At 35.7% G+C, this 24,880-nt stretch overlaps 1 protein-coding gene across 6 annotated transcripts in view; it reads left to right on the top strand.

Annotated features, from left to right (window-relative positions):
* The window catches only part of LOC128862025 (uncharacterized), a 453,726-nt gene that overhangs the window by 150,224 nt on the left and 278,622 nt on the right, over nucleotides 1–24,880 (top strand). For all 6 annotated transcript variants that reach the window (XM_054100424.1, XM_054100422.1, XM_054100423.1 and 3 more), the window contains 4 exons: nucleotides 15,420–15,573; nucleotides 18,210–18,386; nucleotides 21,651–21,723; nucleotides 23,369–23,505. In XM_054100424.1, the coding sequence (XP_053956399.1) occupies nucleotides 15,420–15,573; nucleotides 18,210–18,386; nucleotides 21,651–21,723; nucleotides 23,369–23,505 (541 nt within the window). The remainder of the gene's footprint in view (nucleotides 1–15,419; nucleotides 15,574–18,209; nucleotides 18,387–21,650; nucleotides 21,724–23,368; nucleotides 23,506–24,880) is intronic.

Genomic DNA, 24,880 nt, shown 5'->3' on the forward strand with positions numbered 1-24,880 from the left:
TTATTATTTCCTAAATTATCAAAATTTGAACGATTTTGATTTCTAGGGAAGTTGTTTCTTCTTTGGAACCTTCCATTTCTTGCAAATCGTCCATTGAATGGTCGTTGACCAAAATGAAGTATTGTGTTTTGTTGTCCTGTAGCTTCAGTACAGCTACCAATGAATTTGCTTATCGCATCGTTCATATTTGTAAAATGGCCAGCTTCCATTATTAACTTGACTTTTTCAATGCTGCAGTTTTTGGTCAATGCTTTTACTGCAGTTTGTGTCGAGTATTTGCTTGCGAGTTCTGCCGACAACCCATCTGTGATATAGGCATTTTCTAAGGTTTTTGTAAGAGCTTCTATCTCATTACAATAACTATTAGCTGGTTTGTTGTTCTGTCTGATACTCATTATTTTTGCAGCTAATACTTCTACCGATTCTCCTTTAACTGACCTGTTAAGTTTTGTAATTATTTCAGAGATTGTTGTTTCTGTGTCCATGAGATTTCTGGCATTCCCTTTTAATTTTGTTTTTATGAGTGAAACAGCAACAGTTTCGTGCTCACCCTTAATCTTCTTCTTCTTAATTGGCGCGATAACCGCTTACGCGATTTTGGCCGAGCTTAACAAAGCGCGCCAGTCGTTTCTTTCTCGTGCTAACCGGCGCCAGTTGGACACACCAAGTGAAGCCAAGTCCTTCTCCACCTGATCTTTCCAACGCAGAGGAGGCCTTCCTCTTCCTCTGCTACCACCAGCTGGTACCGCATCGAATACTTTCAAAGCCGGAGCGTTTGTATCCATTCGGACGACATGACCCAGCCAACGAAGCCGCTGGATCTTTATTCGCTGCGCTATGTCTATGTCGCCGTAAAGCTCATACAGCTCATCGTTCCATCGCCTGCGATATTCGCCGTTGCCAACGTGCAAAGGTCCAAAAATCTTACGCAGAATCTTTCTCTCGAACACCCCAAGCGTCGCTTCATCGGATGTTGTCATCGTCCACGCTTCTGCGCCATACGTTAGGACGGGCATGATGAGAGTCTTGTAGAGTGTTAGTTTTGTTCGTCGAGAGAGGACTTTACTGCTCAGTTGCCTACTTAGTCCAAAGTAGCACTTGTTGGCAAGAGAGATTCTACGTTGGATTTCAAGGCTGACATTGTTATCGGTGTTAGTGCTGGTTCCTAAATAAACGAAGTCTTTTACAACCTCGAAATTATAACTGTCTACAGTGACGTGAGTGCCGATACGCGAGTGCGCCGACTGTTTGTTTGAAGACAGGAGGTACTTCGTTTTGTCCTCGTTCACCACCAAACCCATTCGCTTTGCCTCTTTATCCAGTTTGGAGAAGGCAGAACTAACAGCGCGGTTGTTAAGGCCGATGATATCAATATCATCGGCATACGCCAATAATTGTACGCTCTTATAAAATATTGTGCCTGAGCGATTAAGTTCTGCGGCTCGTACGATGCTCTCCAACATCAGGTTAAAGAAGTCACACGACAGCGAGTCACCCTGTCTGAAACCTCGTTTGGTATCAAACGGCTCGGAGAGGTCCTTCCCAATTCTGACGGCGCTGCTGGTGTTGAGCAACGTCATCTTACATAGCCGTATTAGTTTTGCGGGGATACCAAATTCAGACATAGCGGCATACAGGTAACTCCTTTCCGTACTGTCGAATGCAGCTTTGAAGTCGACGAAAAGATGATGTGTGTCGATTCTCCTTTCATGGGTCTTTTCCAAGATTTGGCGTATTGTGAATATTTGGTCGATGGTAGACTTTCCAGGTCTGAAGCCACACTGATAAGGTCCAATCAGTTGGTTGACGGTGGGCTTCAGCCTTTCACACAATACGCTCGCTAGAACCTTATAGGCGATATTTAGAAGACTAATCCCGCGGTAATTGGCACAAATTGCAGGATCGCCCTTCTTATGGATTGGGCAGAGCACACTTAAATTCCAATCGGCAGGCATGCTTTCATCCGACCATATTTTGCATAGGAGCTGATGCATGCACCTTACCAGCTCCTCGCCGCCATATTTGAATAGCTCAGCCGGCAGTCCGTCGGCGCCCGCGGCTTTGTTGTTCTTTAGCCGTGATATTGCTATTCTCACCTCGTCATGGTCGGGTAACGGAACGATAATTCCGTCGTCAACGATTGGGGTATCGGGATCTTCACTTTCTCTATGACATGCGCAGCTGTCACTGTTTAACAGGTTCGAGAAGTGTTCCCTCCATAATTTAAGATTGCTCTGTACGTCAGTCACCAGATCACCGTCTTTGTTCTTACAGGAAAACGCCCCGGTCTTAAAACCTTCTGTAAGCCGCCGAACTTTCTGGTAGAATTTTCGGGCGTTGTTCCTATTGGCCAGCATCTCAAGCTCCTCGCACTCACGTATTTCGGCCTCACGTTTCTTTTGTCGGATAATACGTCTCTCTTCCTTTTTCAGCTCTCTGTAGCGATCCCACATGGCTCGCGTTGCGCCCGATCGCAGCGTGGCTCTATAGGCGGCATCTTTTCTTTCGGCGGCAGCATGACATTCCTCGTCGTACCAATTGTTTTTTCGGGCTCGCCGGAATCCGATTTCTTCTTCGGCGGAGGTACGTAGGGAACGAGAAATGTTGCTCCATTGCTCGCGCATGCCGGTGTGTTGGGCAGTGCTCTCCGAGAGAAGGAGTGAGAGTCGAGTGGCGAATCTTCTGGCTGTCTGTTGTGATTGCAGCTTTTCGATGTCGAACATTCTTTGCGTAGGTAGATGTACGTTTTTTGCTGCACAGAGGCGTGTGCGCAATTTAGCTGCAACAAGGTAATGATCCGAGTCGATGTTGGGTCCTCGGATCGTACGTACATCTAATACACTAGAAGCGTGTCTTCCATCTATCACAACATGATCGATCTGGTTTCGCGTTTTTCGATCAGGGGACAGCCAGGTAGCTTGGTGTATCTTTTTATGCTGGAATCTGGTGCTGCAGACTACCATGTTTCGGGCCCCGGCGAAGTCGATCAGCCTCTGTCCGTTGCCGGATGTTTCGTTGTGCAGGCTGAATTTTCCGACTGTGGGACCAAAAATTCCCTCCTTGCCCACCCTGGCGTTGAAGTCGCCAAGCACGATTTTTATCACCCTTAATCACTTCAACTAATTTTAAGGAATCTAAGAATGACCGTAGATTTTCTGGTTTACCATCGAATTCAGTCACTAGCTTTGCAGCCGTGCTGAGAAACTCCACAACTGTTTGTGTCATTTCGCCTTCTTCTTCTGACTCTATTTCTGAATTAGTAATTGGACAATCTGTTTCCTCAGAAACTGCTTCAAGCTTTGTTAATATATTAGATTAGCTGGTAGGTTTTCAATAATATTTATTGAAATTTTCTCATTAATCGAATGAGATACTTCCTGTTGAATGTTGTATTTGGCTAATACTTTTACTAATTGATCTCGTAGTTGCCAAAATATGTCAAGAGCTTCTTTTTGATGATCCTTTGTAAGTCGTTCGAAATTTATATAAGTTAAATTTCTAATTGATTCTAATGCTAACACTAAATTTTCTAACTGTTTTTTAACTGTTTCCTGTTTTATTTGTATATTTTTATTAATGCATTTAAACGATTTTTTGAAATTTTCTTTTTCTATAAGTAAAGTTTTATTATATTAATTTCGGACCATTTGTTCATATTTTGTCTAACTCATTAGATCTACTCATATACTTTTTCTTTAGTTTTTTATTATGCATCTACTTCGTTTACTACATTGGCATTGGGTTTATCAACTTTCGATAAAGTTTTTCCCATTTCTGAAAAATTAGCTATTGGGGACCTTATACCGCAAATCAAATAATTTATAATGTAAGGATATATAATTTATAAATTTTGTTTTTACATTGAATTTATTTATTTATTTTTTAATTTTTTTTTTTTTTTTTTTTTGTAACGACAATGTGTGTATAAACATTTTGAAAAATTTTGTTTTTACATTGGATTTATATTTATATTTTTTTTTTCAAGTTAATTCATTCATTAAGTAAACACATTATATTTAATATATTATATCAAATTCAAACATTTTCATAATTTAAAATGACTTTCCGAATCATTTTTTTTTTTTTTTGCTTAATATATTCATTTACAGTTTCATCTCTAAATTTTTATAAGGCAAACATATAACCAACAGAAACCAAAGTTGTTCAATTCCCGCCATGTAAAGAAATAATTTATATTTTTTTTTTTCTGCGAGCGGTTAACGCTTGTCAGCCTATACTGTCTGCGTGAAGAACGCACAGTTTTTTTTTTTTTTTTTTTTTCTGTTTTTATTTAATCTGCTTACGCTGTTGCAGCAGGAATTCCAATTTTGAGATGCGTTCCCAAATGGAGCAAGCCTTGTTCCAAGGTGGTGGTGGCTGAGTGTTGACTTCTCGGAGTCTTGGCATTTCGGCTGACTATTTCGGCTGGTTTCTTTATTAAATGATTTCTCCTTCTATACTCCTCAATGGAGATAGCTTTCGGCTCTTCTGTGGTCATCTATCTTCTGGTCTATTGGCCAGACCAGGAACTTCACGGAACTGGCAGATCTTATTGGCTGATCAATACCAGGACTTTGTTATTAGTACTGTGCTTTCCGCCACTTGTGCAAAAAAATCTTAGCACCAAGCTGGCAGGATCGCCATGTAATGAAATGATTTATAAGTAGTTTTTATTTCATTTATTTATTTATTACTTCAAGCTGGGCATCCAGCTTGTAAAGCAATTGTTTCATTTCTTGTCTCTTACATACTACGTACAAGCGTTTTTATAGGAATTTTAGTCAATGCAAGCCAATAACAATTTTTCGGTGTTTACTTATGTAATATGATTCTAGCATTCACGCGCCGCACATAAAAGAATTACGTTAGCTATGTTTGCATTTAGTTTCAAGTGTAATGAACCTTATAAGAAATATGATACTATTTAAAACGGCACAGCAAAGTGAATGCATAAGTGGACAATAAATGAAAAACCAAAACAAAACAATAAATGTTTATGAATATTAATGTTAAGGCATATCCGACTTATAATCATACTACAGCAAATTTGGCGAAAGATTCAAAAAAGAAGTGCAACCAGTAATGAAATGCTCTTTGGAGTCACAAAAAATACAGAGTAGAGTGGGATTGCCACCACCTACAGTAACAAGTACGCTTGCTTTTGGTTTTTCTTGAGATACAATATTTTTCACTTGTATGACCATAGCGTTTTCCAAATTCTCCATCATGCGGCATCTTTTTCCCCAAAACGTTAACATATCAATCCATGTAGGTAATTTGTGTGCAAATAAATTCTCTTCCCATTTCTTGTGCGTTTCTCGATCCAGTTAACTTGTGATGGGGTGAATGACTAAGCCATTATATATCTCTTCGGTAGTTGCTAAAGTTTGCAGCGCTCGAAGATGTGCATTTACGAGTACTTGATCGCTTAATTTTCATAACCCATCTGATGGGCCCATTTCCTTACCTTGTACCCCGAAAATTGCCTTTATGTGTGCCTGGAAATGAAGTAATTTATTATCAAAACGTACTTTTAATAAATCTAAAGCTTTGTCATAATTCTCTCCACTGGGCTCGAGTGAGCGCACAGTGTCTAAAGCTGCATCACTGAGACTGGTGATCAAGTACTGCATTTTTTCGAATTTGGACATCTCCACGTCTTTGTCTATGGCTGAAGTAAATGTGCTGAAAAACGATGGCCAGTCGAGATAGGAGCCACTAAAAACTGGAATTTTAAGCTCAGGTAGCCTGAATCGGCGTTGTAACTGCTGCGGGGTAGTGTCGTCCCAGGAGAATTGTCGTATTGTTGAAGAGTTCGCGCCAGATGACTTATGTTTTGTATTCAGCCAACGATTAATTTTTGCCTCTACCTCAATATACACCTTGGAGAAATTTTCGTCAGCATCAGACTCAAATTCCTTACGGTCCAATAGCCTAAGTGTTGATTGTGCTTTTTCGAAGTTTGCCTGCAAATGCTCAGCATGTTTAAGTCGCGCAGAAAGTTCGGCCTCATCTAAGCTTTTTAGCATAGATGACTAGATGCGAAACTATTTTTCTCGTGAGAGCGCTGAAAAATGTGCATTTTTTATAACATCCTTCAGTAATGTCACACCGGAAAAAATATTGAATGGGTATTTTTTGAACAAAAATTGGGAATTTTTAGTTTCCACACCCCCATTGAGGTTAGTAACATATATAGTACACGATTTCCTAGTAGCCTTATGTCACCCGTATACACCTACATATAATAAAAATAAGCACAATCAGCATAAAATATACATAAATAAGCTAAAAAATCAAAAATTGATATTCAAATGAAATTATTCAAATACAAATACAAAAGTAATATAATAATGATAAAGTAATGAATATGAAAATGTATAAATAAATACATAAAATATTGCAATTTTATAATATAAAAATAAAGCTAATGCAGATAACCGTTACTTTTTTATTACTTAAAAATAGTTAAGTATGCTTGCGAAATATTTCAAACGCAAATTCAATTCCCTTACCTACGCTTTTCAACCATCAAAAATATATATTTACAAATTTACAGACATAAACCAACACACAGTTTTCAATAAACTTACATGTATGTAAAATGTATACATATATGTACACAATTTGGCATAGGACATTTGTATATTAGACTATGAAAATTGCACAAAAATATATGTATGTATGCATGTTTATATACGTACATATATTGGTATATAAGGTATATGGTAAATATTACCATACATTTTTTCCTTCATATATAATAAAAAAATTAATAATAATAACATTAAAACAACAGGTATTATTAACAAACTTGGTTTTATTTTAAATTCTTCAAGTAAATCAAATTAATAATAATCAATAAGAAGGCACATGCAAATACAAATACGTGAATTTATATATGTATGCTTTGTTCGTTCCGCGCTTTCGCTTGCAGTTCATTCAAGGTAACGGCAATGAGCAAGGTAACGACAAATGAGCAAGGTAACACTAATGAGCAAGGTAACACTAATGAGCAAGGTAACGACAAATGAGCAAGGTAACCGCACATTTTTTCGTGCGTGCAGCCGGCTAAATCGAATTATAAGACGTTATCACGTCAAAAGCTTTGGAAAATTCTACAACTCCCTTCAAATTAAATTATTACGACAAAAAATTATAAACATTTCAATCGCGTAATTTCTCCATTAAGCAAAAACGAACTGTTTTCGTTAGTTATTTTTTGCGCGTTTTCTCTGGCAGCCCGCCATTTCGTCTATCACCTGTTCAAAATCCCATAATGTATGAATGCTGCCACGTTTCGAAACGAGCTCATGGGCGCGCTCTCTCTGACGGCGGCCGCCTAAATGTACTATACTTATAATTAAATAATAGCTCCCTTCGATTCACCATCCGTTAGTGAGAGTAGAATAAATGGAGCAACTGGCAAAAATAAGCACACGTTGGCAGCACAGGAAAAGAGCTGTCAAAAATCACATTTGTTTGGAAGCACTTAATGAGTATTAGTAAAACTGACTTCAGACACGGCTAATGGAGTTGCCTGCATTTGTTTTTGTTTTTAGTCTATTATAAATAAAATATTCCAAGCTTTAAAATTGCTAGAAACGTCATTTTGTCGGGACTTGGTATAAATAGGTATAGGTCATATTGATATGAAAGTTAAAACGGCTGAAATTGAATAGAAATAAGTATTTACCATTAAAAATCGTCATATAGTTCTAGAAAACACGTAAATCGTATCGAAATTGTTAAACAAGAAATTTGAAAACCCTAAAAATGACACTCCCGAAAAATGCGCAGCAGAACCGTCATACGGAAATCACTTTTATAGCCTTTGATCTAAAGGAGTGTCGTTCAAAAGATCAACCATTATTTTCTGCAGAGAGCCTAAATAGGCCTGTTCATGGGTTTGGTAAAACAAGATACCAACAACAATCTGCAAGTAACCAATCCGTTAGTTTACTGATCCGTGTTTATTGAGACCTTTACTATGCTTTACCTTCTGAAATATTTTATATTTTTTAGACCCCGTTTAAGTGCAAACATTTCTTTGCGTTCAGTTTATAGACGACTAAACCAGTCATGTGATTGCAATAGTACAGGGTGGGCCATATAGCGTTTGCTTTTTGAACCACATATTTTTTGGAGAATGGTAACACAAATGACATGTCAAATGTGTTCATAATTTACTTAAAGGTTTGACATTTACGAAATGGGACGCTATACGCTTGAGCAAAATTGGGAAATATTGAAAACCTATTTCCAAAGTGGTGAGTCTTCTTCTTCTTTTCTGATTTTCACATCGGTGGCTACGTCAATAAGCAAAATTGTCGGATTTGGGGCTCAGAAAATTCACACGTTACTGTAGAGAAGCAAATGCATCCACAACCAGTCACTGTTGGGTGCGGTGTTTGGTCTGGCGGCATCATCGGGCTATTTTTTTTTCGAAAATGAGCGAGGAGCCGCGGTTACAGTAAATGGCGAGCGTTACCGTGACATGCTCAACGAGTTTTTGTTTCCAAAAATTGAAGAGGATGGCATGGACGACATTTGGTTTCAACAGGATGGTGCAACTTGTCACACTACCAAAGTTACACTCGAACTTTTGGCTACCGTTTTTGAAAACCGAATAATCAGCCGAAATTCCGATATCAATTGGCCGCCTCGGAGCTGTGATTTAAGCCCGTTGGACTATTTTGTGGGGAGCCATCCAGAGATGATTAATGCTTTAAAACACGAAATCAAAGTTGCCGTTTATGAAATTGGAGCCCAAACAATCGAAAATGTGCTTAAAAATTGGGTTGATGGGATGGCCTACTGTAAAGCCAGTCGTGGCAGTCATTTGAACGATATTATTTTTCATTCATAAATGACAATGTTCAATCTTCAAAATAAAAAAAAAGTTTGAAAAAATATTGATTAGTTTTTTTATAGCCGATTCAAAAAGCAAATTTTACATGGCGCACCCTATATTTATGATCTGTTTTAGTTCACACTCGAAATATATTTTAACTACAATACTTAAAAATTAATGGTAACAAAGTGATCAGAAAAATATATAATTTTGCGAAAAGCAGAGCTAGGGATCAGAAAAGAGATCAGACACTTGTTTCTATGGGTTTTTACCCTAAATTTTCCTAAGCCATTACGTGAGGCACACTTTCGGAATCGTGTTCAGCGCACATTCTAAAACCAATCTGATATAGGTACTTGTAGACCCGTGTTATTTTTGCACTCGCATAAGACATAATTTGAAATGCTTTACTCCGAAGATTTAGCAAGCAAACAAATTTCCATAGATCCAGATAAGAAAGATTGAGTTCATGTTGTTTTAGGATACAAGGAGCTCCATCAACTATTTGTGGTATGCGCCTTGATGTTTTTCAATAAATGGAGGCGCCTACAGTTATATGCCACCTCCGAACGGTTGTTGGTGTTTTTATGAGAAACTCTTTCATTTCAGAAATATGTACACTCAATATAAAACACTTTTTTTATCATGCCGCAGGTTTCGAACCTGTGCACTACCTAAGGGTAATCGGTCTCAAAACATTTAAGTAAGGCAACAAATATGTTGGATCAAGTTGTGCTATGCTTTGCTGTCGGAGCCCCGGTTAAAATCTATGCGGATTTCATTTCATGCCTATTAAATCGTAACTCATGATATTTTGGGTTAGACATCCAATTTTTTTTACCTATTTGTTTTGAATACCTCTTTCACTAAATGAAAAACAAAAATGCTTTTGAGTGATGAAAATCTTTATCTCGACCTTTGCGCGCTCCGTGGCGTGTATGTTTATATATTGAAGCTGCCCAGTTCATAAGTTTTGATTTACAATGCCATTTAGAGCTGTTATTAACAAGCAAAAACTAAAACTTGTTGAAACCTACCCATAAGAGTACAAATATTTACAGTAGTATAACATAAAATATGTGCAATAGTATCTGGATCCATTTCGTGGTCTAAGTGACGTCGCTGTTCCTATGTGCGATGCGACTGCCAAACCTAGCCAATGTGGAAAAGCAAAGAAATGATTTGTAAAATGTTTTTTTAAATCCGTAAAAAGTAAGAAGCTCATTCTTATAATAGACTAGTGGCTCGCAACAGCCATACATTTAACCCAATTTATATTTATGTTATGCAACTTTATCTCGCTTTTTAACTCGGCAAGTAGTTGATGATTAGTTTACTAATGCTCGCATCCGGTTCACGCCACTACAAATGAAATTCAAATCGACTTAGGGCATTACTGCTGACACTTGCTGACACTTGTAAGTCTTACTCCAGATCTTGACATTTTCTTTGCTTGCGCTCTTGTTCTTGATTTGTTGACTCTTATCCGTGTCAACCATATTCCTTCCTCACATTGTTCTGGTTGTGATAAAAGTTATTTGTACAATTTAAGTTTAACACTAAAAGGAAAGTCGTATTGTCATTGTGTGCGTGCTGGAAAATTTATCCCTATATTAACTTAACATTTTTCTCGCTATTTAGAGGAACAATAAACTTCGGTATAGATAAGACATACATATGTACATATTTCTATGGCGAAAAGGAGAAACTTTGGACGTATTCTTTAGCCACATTTCATTATAAAACAGAAATATAAGGAAACTACTTCTAAGTTTTATTTTATTGTTTTTTGTTTGTGTGTTTTTTTGAGAAGCTCATAAATAATTGATACGAGTAAATGTCTTCTAAGAGGCAAAGAATAATATCTCCAAAGTGTGTTTCATTTTCAATTATATTATATAAGTAAATGCATTTGTAAATGCATATCTATGATATTTTTATATTGTTTAATATAAGTTTGGAAATAATATAAAGTAAATCTAAATAAGCTTCATTTTAAGTATTTCAGTACCAAAATATCAAGCCTAAACTGGAGGTGTGCTTATAACCAAATAAAACATCTGCTGCATTCCTCGAAATGTGAGTGTTCTACACGCCACAAACCATCGATAAAAAGAGTTTTGCTAGTGCAAATGTACAAGATATGATAAGTAATGGGTTGGGGAAAAAGTTCGTAGCGTTTTTACCGAACTACCATCGCTACTTACTATTTAAACAAAAACCAATAATTGTTTCAATAAGTGAATCAATTTTATATTCGCCGTTGCTGTTTACCACCTCTTCCCATCTCTCGACCAATTTGTTGATGCCGTTCCGCCAAAAATCGATTGGTCTGGTTTCAAAGAAGTTGTTGAGCCTGTATATAGGTAGGGAGCTTAAAAGATGGTAATCGGTCGGTGCAAGGTCTGGAGAATACGGTGGATGCTGAAGGGTCACCCATTCGAGCTTTTGGAGTGCGACTTTGACGACTTGTGCAACATGGGGCCTGGCGTTGTCGTGAAGGAGTATGGCTTGACCATGTCGATCAAGTATTTTCAGTCGAATAACTTCATTCATTTGGTATAGCTGTGCAATGTAGAGCGCCTTGTTGCCTGTGGCGTTCTTTTCGAGCATTTCCCAGTGCAGCATACCCTCCCAGTCCCACCAAACACATATCATGATCTTCTTTGGATGAAGATCCGACTTGACTTTCGGCTTTGGCGTATCTCCTGGGGCCACCCACTCCCATATCCCGGGGCGATTCGGTACAAAAAGTGCTGTTTATGACCGCGTGTTGCTCGATGGCGGGCGAGATGCTGAGAAGCAATTTGAAGACGGCTTTCTGTTTTTCGTTGAGTTCGTGAGGCAGCCATGCTCCCATATTTTCGGTAAATCTCATTGAATGAGTTCTATCGAATGAATACTTACCCACAGACCACCTGATTTTAAGCACAATACCAAAACAGGGAACAAAATATTAATACCCTTGTGCAAAAGTGCATACACATACTTGTATATAATTGAAAAAGTAATAATATGTTCACATATGCATTAATCACCTATAAATCCACCAAATTAATCTACCCGTTCACATATGGAAGATTACCTGCAAAATTGACAATCAGCTGTCATTACTGCTTTGAGAGGTTTTTCTTCATACAAATTATTTTGGTGGAATGTTTCGGTGTTTTTGGTATCTTTAATTAGTATAACCGATATGAAGAAAATACAAGGAGAAGGAAAGCTAATTTAATTGCGCAATTGGCTGCTAATAATAAACAGTTGAAGCAAATCCGTATGCGACGTTTACTACTGAGGTTGCAAAAAATTATGGCAGCAATACGCATGCGAAATTCAATATTACATTGTAAATATAATAAGCAGGAACAGGTCAAAGTGTTTATGGACACACGTAAGTAATTGTGTTTGATTTTGTTTTTATTACTGAATATAATAAGTAACGCGTGTCTGTGTATTCTAGGTGAGGCATGGCAAGTTCTGGGAACTAGACATTCCTTGCAGCACGGACCAGTTAAGGAGTGCTTTAGGATGAGCCGGGACTCCTTTGCCTTTTTATGTAACGAAGTCATGTCCATTGCAAAAACTGCTACAACGTATAGGAAATTCATCCCTTTAGACAAACGTGTCCCGATTGCTTTATATGCGCTTGGTTCTTAAGCTGAATACAGGACGATCGGCAAACTGTTCGGAGTATCAAAAGGAAGCATATGCAATATTTTACAGGATTTTTGTTCAGCGGTCTGGGATAAGCTCGCTCCTAAGTATTTACCCAGCAGATGTTATTAAAGAAAATTCTTCAAAGCCCTCTTCTCAGCGAGAATACGAAACCAGTTTTTGGTACAAACGTTATGATATCATTAACAACAAATGGATCCAAAGTCAAACAAATTTCGAATTCGTAAATCAAGGAGAGCAACCAGAACCTACGTACTATACTCAAGACCACAACGTCAGCGCAGAACAAATTCGAGAATCAATCGCTTCGTTTTTATCTTCCTTTTAAATTTCATTTATTTCACATTTTTCTTTTTAAATTAATTTTTTTATTACTAAATTAATTAAACCTACTTAAGCTTCCTACGGTCTTCAAATTAACTGACGCGGACGGACTTCGGGTCAAATTTGACCCAATATTATATTTTCAAGGTGTATACTTGGTTTTTGATTATTTTTACTGTTAGGTTTTTTTCCATTAAATGGGTATCTTAAATAAAAATGAAAATCCAAAATATTTATTCCATTGTAACTTTAACTAACATTATAACGAAAACTTTAAATAAAAAGTGTATTTAATAATGAAATAAAAAAGAAATAAATTATTTCAGACAGTTTGTACACAAAGTAATAGTTTTAGAATGCTGTTTACATATATATTTATTACAAATGTCGCAAACTAATCCCGTTTTGTTATCAGTTTTTGGGCAAAGTTGACATCGACTTCTTTTAGTTATTTTCTTTTCCGACGTGTTTCCAAATTGACCTGATGATGATGGTTATGCATCCCGTTGAGAATCCTTTCGTATTTTTTTGGCAATTTCAAGTGAAAAATGTGCTCGTGGTAAAGTTTGTCGCTTTTTTATATAGGGTGTTATGAGCTGCATACCAAGGTTTTCCAAGTAAAAACGGCGCTTTGTAAGACAGCCCTCTTTCCAGGTGTGGTTGGCGGATTTGAATAAAACGAAAGCGTTATAAGCTGAAATGTCGATTATGTATACTAAACACTACTTGAGGAAATCGTTTTGTCATTCGTTTGCAAGTGTAACCGCTTTGTCCAATGTGTCTACACCACCTTTACATTTATTGTAGTCCAGTATTATTTCTGGCTTTTTATCCCGACGATTACTAATTTTTGAATCATGGTGTAGAGTGCTAAGTAGAATCACAGCTCTATTCTTCTTAGGTATGTACGAAACGAGAGTTGTTTGTTCGGTAAAAGCGAAGATTGATGAATTTAGTGGTATTCTTTTTATGTTCACTAAGTCTGGTGGTAGTTCGGGCTTGTTTTTGCGCATTGTTCAGTGTAAGGTTGGATGTTGTTATCAGTGTAAGGTTGGATGTTCCAAACATAGCTCGTTGTTGAATCACAAAGTACCCAAAATTTGATTCCATACTTTGCAGGCTTTGCTGGCATGTACTGGCGGAATGGACATCTTCCTCAGAAAGCTACTAATTGTTCATCGATGGTCACGTTTTCCGTTGGATTATAAAGCTTAGGTAATATCTCAACCCATTGATTCCACAAATCACGTATCATCATTTCAGAAGGCACAAGAGAATTTTTGTCATCACTAAAATCACTGTCGGAAGAATCTGCAACATCAACATGATCTTCGAATTCAGAACATGATTCCTCATCATCCGAAAACGGGGCCAAAGAGAATTTGCTTTCACTATCACTCATCGTTACGAAATAAATAGTCGAATAACCAAACAAAGCACGTGCTTTTAAATTTATGTTTACTGTGAACTCAATAAAAGCAGATTAAATAATACAATGTAACCGCTGAGCCGAAAATTTGCAATTAGCAAATAAATTTAATTCAAATAACGTCTGATTTATACGTTGGGTCAAATTTGACCCGAGGGTCGTAGATGTATAAAAATTTCTACGCGACAGAGCCTAAATTATTATTTTTTTAATTTTATGCTTATTATATAAAATATAATAAATTAAAAAAAGTCACGAAGCATCAAGTCCTGAAAAAATTTGGTTCTTGAAAAAACTTAATTTTTTTCCTGAAATGGGTCAAAAATGACCCGAAGACCGTAGGAAGGTTAAAGTACTAACAATTGCTTCTGTAAACTTAAAATACAAATAGTTCATTTATCACATTTTTTATTTAATTTTTCTTTTAAAATCTTTAGTTTTTTTTTTTTTGTGTGGTTTTCGTAAATTTCTATTCATTTGGGTAGCGATAGAAAATTCCCCTACCTATTTTGCTTCAAGACCCCTAAAATTTTTTCGAGAATACCATTGCGTTCCCTCTCAATTTGCAGGGATTCTCTACTATCTTCTTTCAGTTCTTGAATTTCTCGGGCAATCGTTTGGTTGGCCGCCCGAAATTATTCCAAAAATTCATATTAATAATTTTCGTTATCTTTTCTGCGTTTTTTCGGAGGTTGCGAAGACAATTCCAATGCAAATTCCACCGAAGGTGCTTGCGTTTGAGAAGAGCTGCTGCATTTTCCTCTGCCTCAATTTGAAGGGTATCCACTTTATTAAATAATACATAAAAAACAATTAACACACGCATGAGATTTTAAAGCTGCACCCTACTAACCTACAATTGCTTCTAGGTTAAAATACTTGTATCCGCCAAGGATATGGTGCACTTTATTGTAGTACTCCCACGCAGATGGGGTACCGCCCGAAGGCCCAACAACTTCTTCTCATCTCCGTAAAACAAAAACACTATTTTTAAATTACATACTAACAATTGCTATTGAACAAAATTACCTATATTTATTTGTTAAATTGTGTATTTTAACCTTTATTTTCTCATGTGCTTACGTACTTGTGTTTCATTAAATATTAATGTACAATATTTACATTGAATTTTTACAGAATTATTTTCAGTTCACCCAAATCCATCCAGGCTACTGTGACTTTACTGGAAAATTTACATCTCATTACTGAGAAGACGGCACCTAAGGATGTTACCACCGACATTATTCCAATACTGTTCTTTGCTTTCGAAAGCTCAATAATAAAAGTGCAGGTGGGCGCCTAGATTATTAGCGATGAACCCAAGGTTGAACTTTATATATTATATTATAATGATTATGATTTGATTTATGTTTATATCTTTTAATAAGAATTTTTTCGCTGAACTCAATATCATAATGTGTGAGCGAGTCCTTGAAAATTTTAATTCGCGTATGGCAGTCTGTACTCGGTGGTTAAGTGATGTAATTTTTCACATATAAAAGGTGATCAATTTAGAGATTTCGATTTTAAATCGAAATAAAACAACGAAAATTCAAATTGATTGGGTAATCTTTATTATTGTTGGCACTTATTTTTTAAAGATAATTCATTTCAAATGTTGGTTGCACTTGCGACGTAATCCGGCCATCCGTAAACACCAATTTTGAATGACTTCCGACTCGCTGGAGGACTTCGGTCGATACCTCGTGAATAACTTTAGTAATGCTGACTTCCAATGCCTCAATAAAAGCTGGTTTATCTACAAAGCATTTAGACTTTACATAACCCTAAATATAGAAGTCCAAATGTGTGATATCACACGATCTTGGTGACTAATCCACTGGTCCGGGACGAGAGATGAATTGCTCATCGAAACGACGACGCGGTAAATCCATTATTTTACGGGCTGTATGGCAAGTAGCGCTATTTTGTTGGAACCTAATGTTGTGAAGATCACGAGCTTTAATTTCCGGCATCAAAAAGTCGTTTATCATCAGTGCGATAGCATTTGCCATTCACTGCCTCGCCTTTGAAGAAATATGCACCGATGGTTCCTCCTCTAGCCCATAGGACGTGTTTCCTATTGGAAAAAGTACCTTGAATCTGATCACCCTTTACATGATTGTTAAGAGCCGTATTTTGAATAAAAAATAGTAAAACTTGAAAGAATCTAAATTTGTAGATGCTTAATTTTACAATAAAACAACATCTAGGTCCGCCTTTTCTTTAAAAAAAATTAAATCAGTTCTTTGTATTCAATTCAAGTCTATGATTATTTGGCATTCTCAGACAGCCTTATGAATTTACGCCAGTAGAACTTCTACGACATTGCGATTTAGATCATCATCATTAAAAAATTTATTAATTATAAAGGGTGGTTAAATTTCAAGGGCCGATGTTGAATCTGAATCACACCTAAACGTCAGTATCTTTCTGCATTTCATTTGAGATTTTTCAATTTCAGACTAACTCAATTTAATCCATGGAAAGCTACATAATTGAGCAATGCGTTAAAGTCGTTCAGGTTTATTATGAAAACGGGCGTTCAAATCAAAATGCATATCGAAGACAATCATCTCCAGTGATGAGGCACATTTTCACCTCAGTGGATTCGTCAATAAGCAGAATTGCCGCATTTGGGCGAATGATAATCCAAGAGTGATTGCCGAAAAAGCAATGCGCCCACAAAGAGTGACTGTTTGGTGCGGTTTATGGGCCGTATTTTTTCCAAAATGAGGCCGGTCAGGCAGTTACTGTGAATAGTGTTCGCTATCGTGAGATGATAACGAACTTTCTATGGCCCAAATTGGAAGATATGGATGTGGACGATATGTGGTTTCAACAGGTCGATGCCACTTGTCACACAGCTAACGAAACAATGGCTCTTTTGCGCGAAAAATTTGATGGCCGAATAATCTCACGTCGTGGCGATGTCAATTGGCCGCCAAGATCATGTGATTTGACTTTGGACTTCTTTTTTTGGGGTTATTTGAAAGAAAAGGTGTACGTCGATAAGCCAGCAACAATTCAAGAGCTAAAGGATGAGATAATTCGGCACATTAATGGCATAGAATCTCAATTATGCCTCAGCGTTATCGAAAATTTGGACCATCGGATGGAGGTGTGCCGCCGAGGTCGTGGCGGCCATTTGTTCCAATTTGTTTCTTACGTAATTGAACTATACCAGTATTATCATAATAAAGAGAAATGACAATAATTTCCAAAAAAAATTGTATTTTTTTCAAAATCAACACCGGCCCTTAAAACTTAACCACCCTTTATTAAGAATTGCCAGGAAAGTAACAACCAATTGGAAACTCTCATGGCTCAGACTGCTTCAGGTTCTAAAAGGACATTTCACCAGCCGGCCTCTTAACCTCTGAAGACCAATTCAGTAAACAAACTTTAAATTTATGTAGCGTCACTAGAAATTCAAAGCAGGTGAAGCCAAACTGCCATTTGTCAACTTCTCATTCGAAAGAATGGGTATTTTATTGTGTCGCATCCTTCGAGTTTAAATAAAAGTAGAGAGGAATTATATTTGCTTGAAATTTCAAATTGTCACATTTCACTTAGGAGAGAAAAAACCCCAAAAGAAAAGAAAACTAAATTTAGAAAAACCAATCACATAACATTTTTGATAGCCATATAACTTTTTCAAATAGAGGAAAAAAAAGTTATAAAAATTAGCAATATTTTGACTTATGACAGGAAATTGGGAAAACAACGCTTCTTGTTAGAAATAAATTTAGGTATAGGATTGCCTTGATTTCGTTGTATAGAGATCATTCCGCTATTCCAATTTTATACCACTTTTCTCAGCACGACCGACCACATAGAATGATATTTTTAAAATATGTGAAATCTCCTTTTACTTTTCTATACAAAAAAACTTTACTTTATTTTTTGAACCACCTCCACACGCAGAGCGCTGCCGTTGTTGCAGTTACAAACGTATTCGACAACATTGAAGATGTCTCTATAAGACGTATGGTTGTGCCAAAGGTAAAATCGGTGTTTGAAAAAAATCTTGCCGATCGAAAAATTGTGCAAAATGTTCTCATCTGCATTGAAGGGCTGATGGATAAACTGGAGCGAGCTCAGGTGAATAATACTTGCATATAAATATGTAAATTTACATTTATACTTATGCTAAGCAGCCTGTCTGGTAAGTTCTAAATATGTATGCAAATGTGTATATGCAAATGATTGTAAGTCGTCGATAGAGCAGAAAATGCACACTCGCGGTACTCTCGCATAAATACCCGCATATGTAAATGTAAATGTATAGGAGTTAAATTTATTTTTGAAAATAAAATAAATTTGTTGAAGTTTTATTTTTATTAGTTTTATTTTTATTAAAATTGAACAAGTTTGATTACACTTCAAAATAAATTTGTTCTTTACTCTTCAAGGTGACTTTGAAGACTACTTTTAACATTAAAAACTATACTTATTCAATTTATTTTAACAGTTAGATTTATACTTAAAATGAAGAGAGAAAGATTTCCCCATTTACTCTTACAACAATTACAACAATTAAATATATATTGTAACTTACATAGCTAATTATTACAGTTAGATAATGAAGAGAGCGAGAGCGAAAGGGGAAAGTTACTTATAATATATAACTCGCCTCTCCTTAAAGAATTCGAGTCTCGTCGAATCTTTTACAAATATACAATACGAAAATTTAATATGATTTAAATCACAACTTAACATAAAACATGAAATATATTTAAGTTCTTTAGGGGGTTGTTTTTTTCCAAGATAAATATTAAACTATATTAGCCGTAAATATTCATTTCTTATTCTATAGTTTACATTTAAAAAAAAAATAAATATAGTGTGATTTAATATAAAAAATATTAACGAATAGTTTTCCATGGTTTGTTCTACAAATCCATTTCCTTTTTTTATTCTTTTTTTTTTTATTTTTATTTTATTTTATAGACTTTAATGGGCGTCTAAATTGTGCAGTGTCTACTTTATTAGGGTTGCTGTGGTGGTATCTGTTAAATCTTTTAGCAGTTTTTTGTCTAACTGCAGTAGGATTTTTAATATATAAATTAGATCTTTGTAAATTAAGTGTAATATTTTCTCTTTTAATATTTTCTCTATCAATGGTTTTCTTTTTAGTTGCTTCAGATCTTACTTTAACCTCTTTTAAATTTATGTGTAACTTATTTATAAAATCAATTGGTTTTAATTTAGTCGTGCTGTGAATTGTATTATTATAGTAATTAATTGCTTTTAGTACTAATTCTTCAGAGTCATTAATATTTTCAGCGTTTTTTAATATTCTTATATGCTCTAAGAGAGTCGAATGCATTCTTTCTACATCTGAATTTCCTGTGTGCGAATTCGGTGTTGTAAAATGAGTTTCTATATTATTTTCTTGACAGAACAGCTTTATAAGTGCATTATTAAATTCATTATCCATAATAATTTTATCAGGTTTTCCTAAAAATGCGATTCGCTCTTCGATTTTAGTTTTAATTGTTACCATATTTTTGTCATTTAGTTTATGTGCCGTTCCTAATTTCGTAAATTTGTCTATTGTTGTCAAAAAACTAGTCTTTTGTATCTGAAAAATATCCATATGTACTATTTCATTTGGTTTTTCTGGTGTTGGAGTATGTTGAAATATTTTATTTATTGGTTTTCTGTCATATTTGTTTTCGTTACATATTCTGCAGTTATTACAATATCTATTTATAAATTTTAATAATTTAGGATTATAATAATTATCTTTTAATTCTTCGAAATTCTCCTGGATTCCTCTATGGTTACCTTTAATATGAATATCATCAATGATATTCAATAAAGATTCCTCGGATTCAATATCACTAGCAACTTTAGTACAATTTATGAAATTTATTTTATTGTTATTAGAAAATAATTCAATTAATTTGTTCTGTATTATATTATATTTATTATTGTCAAGCTCCGAGTATACCCCAATTTTTCCTTTTTTTATTTCACGTCTAAATAAATCATTCAAATAATGAGTATTATTTAAGTCATTCTCAGACACGTATATTATTTTATATTTTTTAAAAAGTATTTCGGTTTCTTTATTTTTATTTTTAACTATTCTTATTTGCGTCCTTTATTTATTAACAATTTTATTTATTCTAAAGAAATTAATATTTACATTTTCTTCCGTACTATGATTTACTTCAACTCTGCTCAAAAAATCAGCTACCTTATTCTCCTTTCCCTGAATATATTCAATATCGAGATCAAATTCATCTAATAATATTTTCCATCGGATGATTTTAGAATTGGGCTCTTTAAGTGAATAAAGCCATTTCAAAGGCTGATGATCAGTTTGAACTAGAAACTTTCGACCAAAAAGGTATGGACGGTAATATTTCACTGACCATACAATGGCTAATAATTCTTTTTCTAGCGTTGAGTAGTTTTTTTCATGTCCATTTAAAGTCCTACTGGCATAACTTACTGGTTTGCCATCCTGGCTTAACACCGCGCCAATAGCAGCATTGCTTGCATCCGTGGTCAATACAAATTTTTTATTAAAGTCTGGATAGCATAATATTGGTGGATTTGTTAAAATCTTCTTCAGTTTTTCGAGAGCGTCAATATAAGATTTGTCATTAATATCAATTTTACTATTTTTTTTTTTTTTTGTTTTTTACGAAGCAAATCTTTTTCTTATTTGCAATTCTTTTATTTTCGGATTAATTATTACACGTAATATTTTTTAGTTTAGTTTTTAGTTTTTAAGTTTACAAAAATTTCGCTTTTTGCCACACTTTAGTAATGTCCACTTGAATCATTTGCGGTTCACATCGGTTTGTTGAAAATTTTAACCTTTTCTTTTCCCGATTATCACTGGATATGTTTTAAATAACATATCCCATCCTCGTCGCCAGTTAAATTTATTTTTGAAAATAAAATAAATTTGTTGAAGATTTATTTTTATTAGTTTTATTTTTATTAAAATGGAACAAGTTTGATTACACTTCAAAATAAATTTGTTCTTTACTCTTCAAGGTGACTTTGAAGACTACTTTTAACATTAAAAACTATACTTATTCAATTTATTTTAACAGTTAGATTTATACTTAAAATGAAGAGAGAAAGATTTCCCCATTTACTCTTACAACAATTACAACAATTAAATATATATTGTAACTTACATAGCTAATTATTACAGTTAGATAATGAAGAGAGCGAGAGCGAAAGGGGAAAGTTACTTATAATATATAACTTAGGTGCTTGTATGTATTTGTAGTCTGCAGCATTCATACCTACGAAAAATGTTATCCACATACCTTACAATCAGTTTTCTGTTATTTATATGTCAAATCATTTTCTTCAATATCAATATTGCTGCAAAAGGTTATGAAAGAAGTCCTGCAGCTGCTTGGTGATGTTCGCATACCGGATCCGGATATTGTGATGCATACAGTTCGTAAGTATTTAACAAAATAACAGTATAAGCAATACATAAACATATGTAGATATGTATATGTTGGATCATCATGGTTCCTTTAAAGATTTTACGGGATATATTGTAGTATTTACATGTATATTATTATAGGACGTTCTATACTTTGTGTTCACAGAAGACAATGCTCCAGACACTTGAAAATAGGTATTGGCTGTCAAAAAAGAGAAAAAATGTTTGTGTAAAAACGTGATAATGTGTTGTTACTGTGTTTGCAAAACTGTCTCATGTAAATGTCAAGAAACTTAAACACATTAATTCTCGATGAAGAGTTACACAATTAAGCTAGAATTAAACAAGATCCAGTGGAAGCTGGCCTACAGTTATTGCGGCCAAAGCTATTATTGGTTAGTTGTCTCCAAATAATTTCAAAGGGTTTCCCAATAACAGGTGTTATTGGTGAATGGATTGCGTTATCGAGATGTGATTAACGATTTTTTAGGGCCGGAATTGGATGGTATTGATCTGGACAACGTTTATTTTCAACAAGACGGCGCTACGTGCCACACAAGTAACGAAACCATTGATCTTTTACGGGAAAAGTTTCCGGAACGTGTTCTCTCTCGAAGAGGTGATCATAATCTCAAAGAATGGAGTTCGTGAGGCTATCGAGGACATAGGGCAGCCACTTTGCAATTCGGTTATGGAAAATTTCATGAAAAGGATATTGTTCTGTAAGCGTGGTCGTGGTGGTCATTTGCCTGATGTTATTTTCCACTATTAACGGCATACCTTTCTCTTTATAATGAAATAAACATCCGATCAGTTATATTAAAAAATAGCATTTTTCTTTGAATATCAAAGTAACACCTCTTATTCGAAACCCTTATATTTATAGTTTCTTTTTTAGTTAGAAGTTGCTGGAACTATTGCAAAGTTTTTCTTCTAGCGAAATCATAAACAGTTTCAAACTATCTAACCCGGCTTCTGACAATGCACTCACCTAGCGCTTGCTGAGTTGACGGAAGCCTCTCTTTCCAGGAACAGATCACAGGTTCTCAGGTTAACCCTTTACTCTCATTTCGTGGTGAAACCGTCTCAATGGTCCCCTGTCTAACTAGCTCATCAGCCCTTTAATTTCCATCTATGATACTGTGACCGTGAACCCGAATGAACCTAATATCAAAGTACCTACTCTGATGCAGTCGAGAGGGAATTCACTAGTTCCGAACGCACCAACGAAGATCCCTAATTGCTGCTTGGCTGTCGGAATAAATATTTACTTCCCTTACTGCAGTTACAGAAGTAAGCCATTATTCCACTGTTCCTTTAATTCGGCTACCTCCGTTTGGAAAACACTACTGGGGTCCGGTAGCCTAAATTTGAACTTGAAGGCTATGCTGGCAGTTACATTCCGAAAATTCCTTGAAAAAAATACTTGAACCCGTACCCTAATTTAATTTAAGCAAATATCTATTTGACGATCTTAGAGAAAATTGCCAAATATGAGACTATACTAGTAATTGACACAGCAAGGAGAGCTTTGGTTGTGTAACTGTCTTTTTCTATTTTTGTTCTAATCCCATTGAAATGTTGGCGCTTTTAAAACATTTATGCTATGAAATATTTTGTATTTAATAACAAATAACTACGTTTCAATTGCTTGCAGATATTTATCACAAAATGGTTGCCGATAAAACGTATGGGCTGACGGTGGAAACGATGGCGATACACGTGCTTCCTTTACTGGTACCGCACACCGTTAATCCGGGCTTAAATCTCGAACAATATTGCATGCTGGTCGAGGTAAAATATATTTTTGCGCAAATATTTTAGCCTTAAATAGTATTTACTCGTGTGTTTATGCATTTTATATAATATTTACATGCAATATTGCATGGTGTTCAACGCTGTAGTACAAATTTGTGATGAAAAAAGTATATCAGAAGCAAATGCAAAGCTATTACGCAAACACCATCTGACAGATTGCGTTCAAATTTGTTTTGATAATTTTTGATGTTATAATTTTTAAAAACTTTATTATATACGGCAACCAGATAAGATCGATAGGAGACGAAATTTAAATAAAGCAAACATATAAAATTGACACTGGTTTTATTTTGAAGCTATGATACAAGCAACGTCATGGAAATGACCGCCTCGGCTTCGTTGGTAGTACTTCAAGCGGTCGATCCAATTTTTGATAGCTCAGTCCAATATTTGCAGTGTTATTTCGGCAATAACGTTTTGAACGTTGGCCTTAATCTTATTGAAAGTATTTCTGTTGTCAGTGTATAGTGAAGACTTGAAGTACAGCCAGAGAAAATATTCGTGCGCTCTCAAATCGTATGATTGCGATGGCCAATCGATGAACGCTCGCCATGAGATGACCGAGTATTTAAATTTCTCCTTCACAACTTCAAGTGTTACGAAAATCGGTTAATATGCTCTGTGCCGAAGACCATTGACCATTAACGGTAACGGTGTCGCCTTCCCCATTTCGAAAGGAATAAGGACCAAACAGGCAGTCCTTATAAATACATTAATGCTTGAAGGAACACTCGGGGATTATTCTCGCTCTAATAGCGCCAATGTTAACATAACCGTCTAAGCTGAAAATAGGCCTCCTCGGAAGAATAGTTTTAAATTATATTTACGTATTTGCAACTGAGCCGGAATTTTCACCATATTTTTTAATAGTTTCTTTGAGTCCGGTAAGGGTGAAAAGACGCTTAGTAATACGATTGGACATACTGGATCTTTTGACAGCAATTGGCAGAACTATTACTGCTATATAGTCGCTTTATGTTATATTATTATCATTAGAAACTGTGAGGACTAAACTCGGTAGATTGAGCTTCTTCTTCTTGATTGGCCTTCCTCTTCCGCTGCTACCACCAGCTGGTACCACATCGAATACTTTCAGAGCCGGGGTCTTTGTATACATTCAAATGATATGACCCAGCCTACGAAGCCGTTGGATCTATATTCGCGGCGCTATGTCTATGTCGTCGTAAAGCTCATACAGCTCATCGTTCCATCGCCTGCGATATTCGCCGTTGCCAACGTGCAAAGGTCCAAAAATCTTACGCAGAATCTTTCTCTCGAACACTCCAAGCGTCGCTTCATCGGATGTTGTCATCGTCCAAGCTTCTGCGCCATTCGTTAGGACGGGCATGAT

The sequence above is a fragment of the Anastrepha ludens genome, chromosome 4 (assembly GCF_028408465.1).
Source record: "Anastrepha ludens isolate Willacy chromosome 4, idAnaLude1.1, whole genome shotgun sequence".
Lineage (NCBI taxonomy): Eukaryota > Metazoa > Arthropoda > Insecta > Diptera > Tephritidae > Anastrepha > Anastrepha ludens.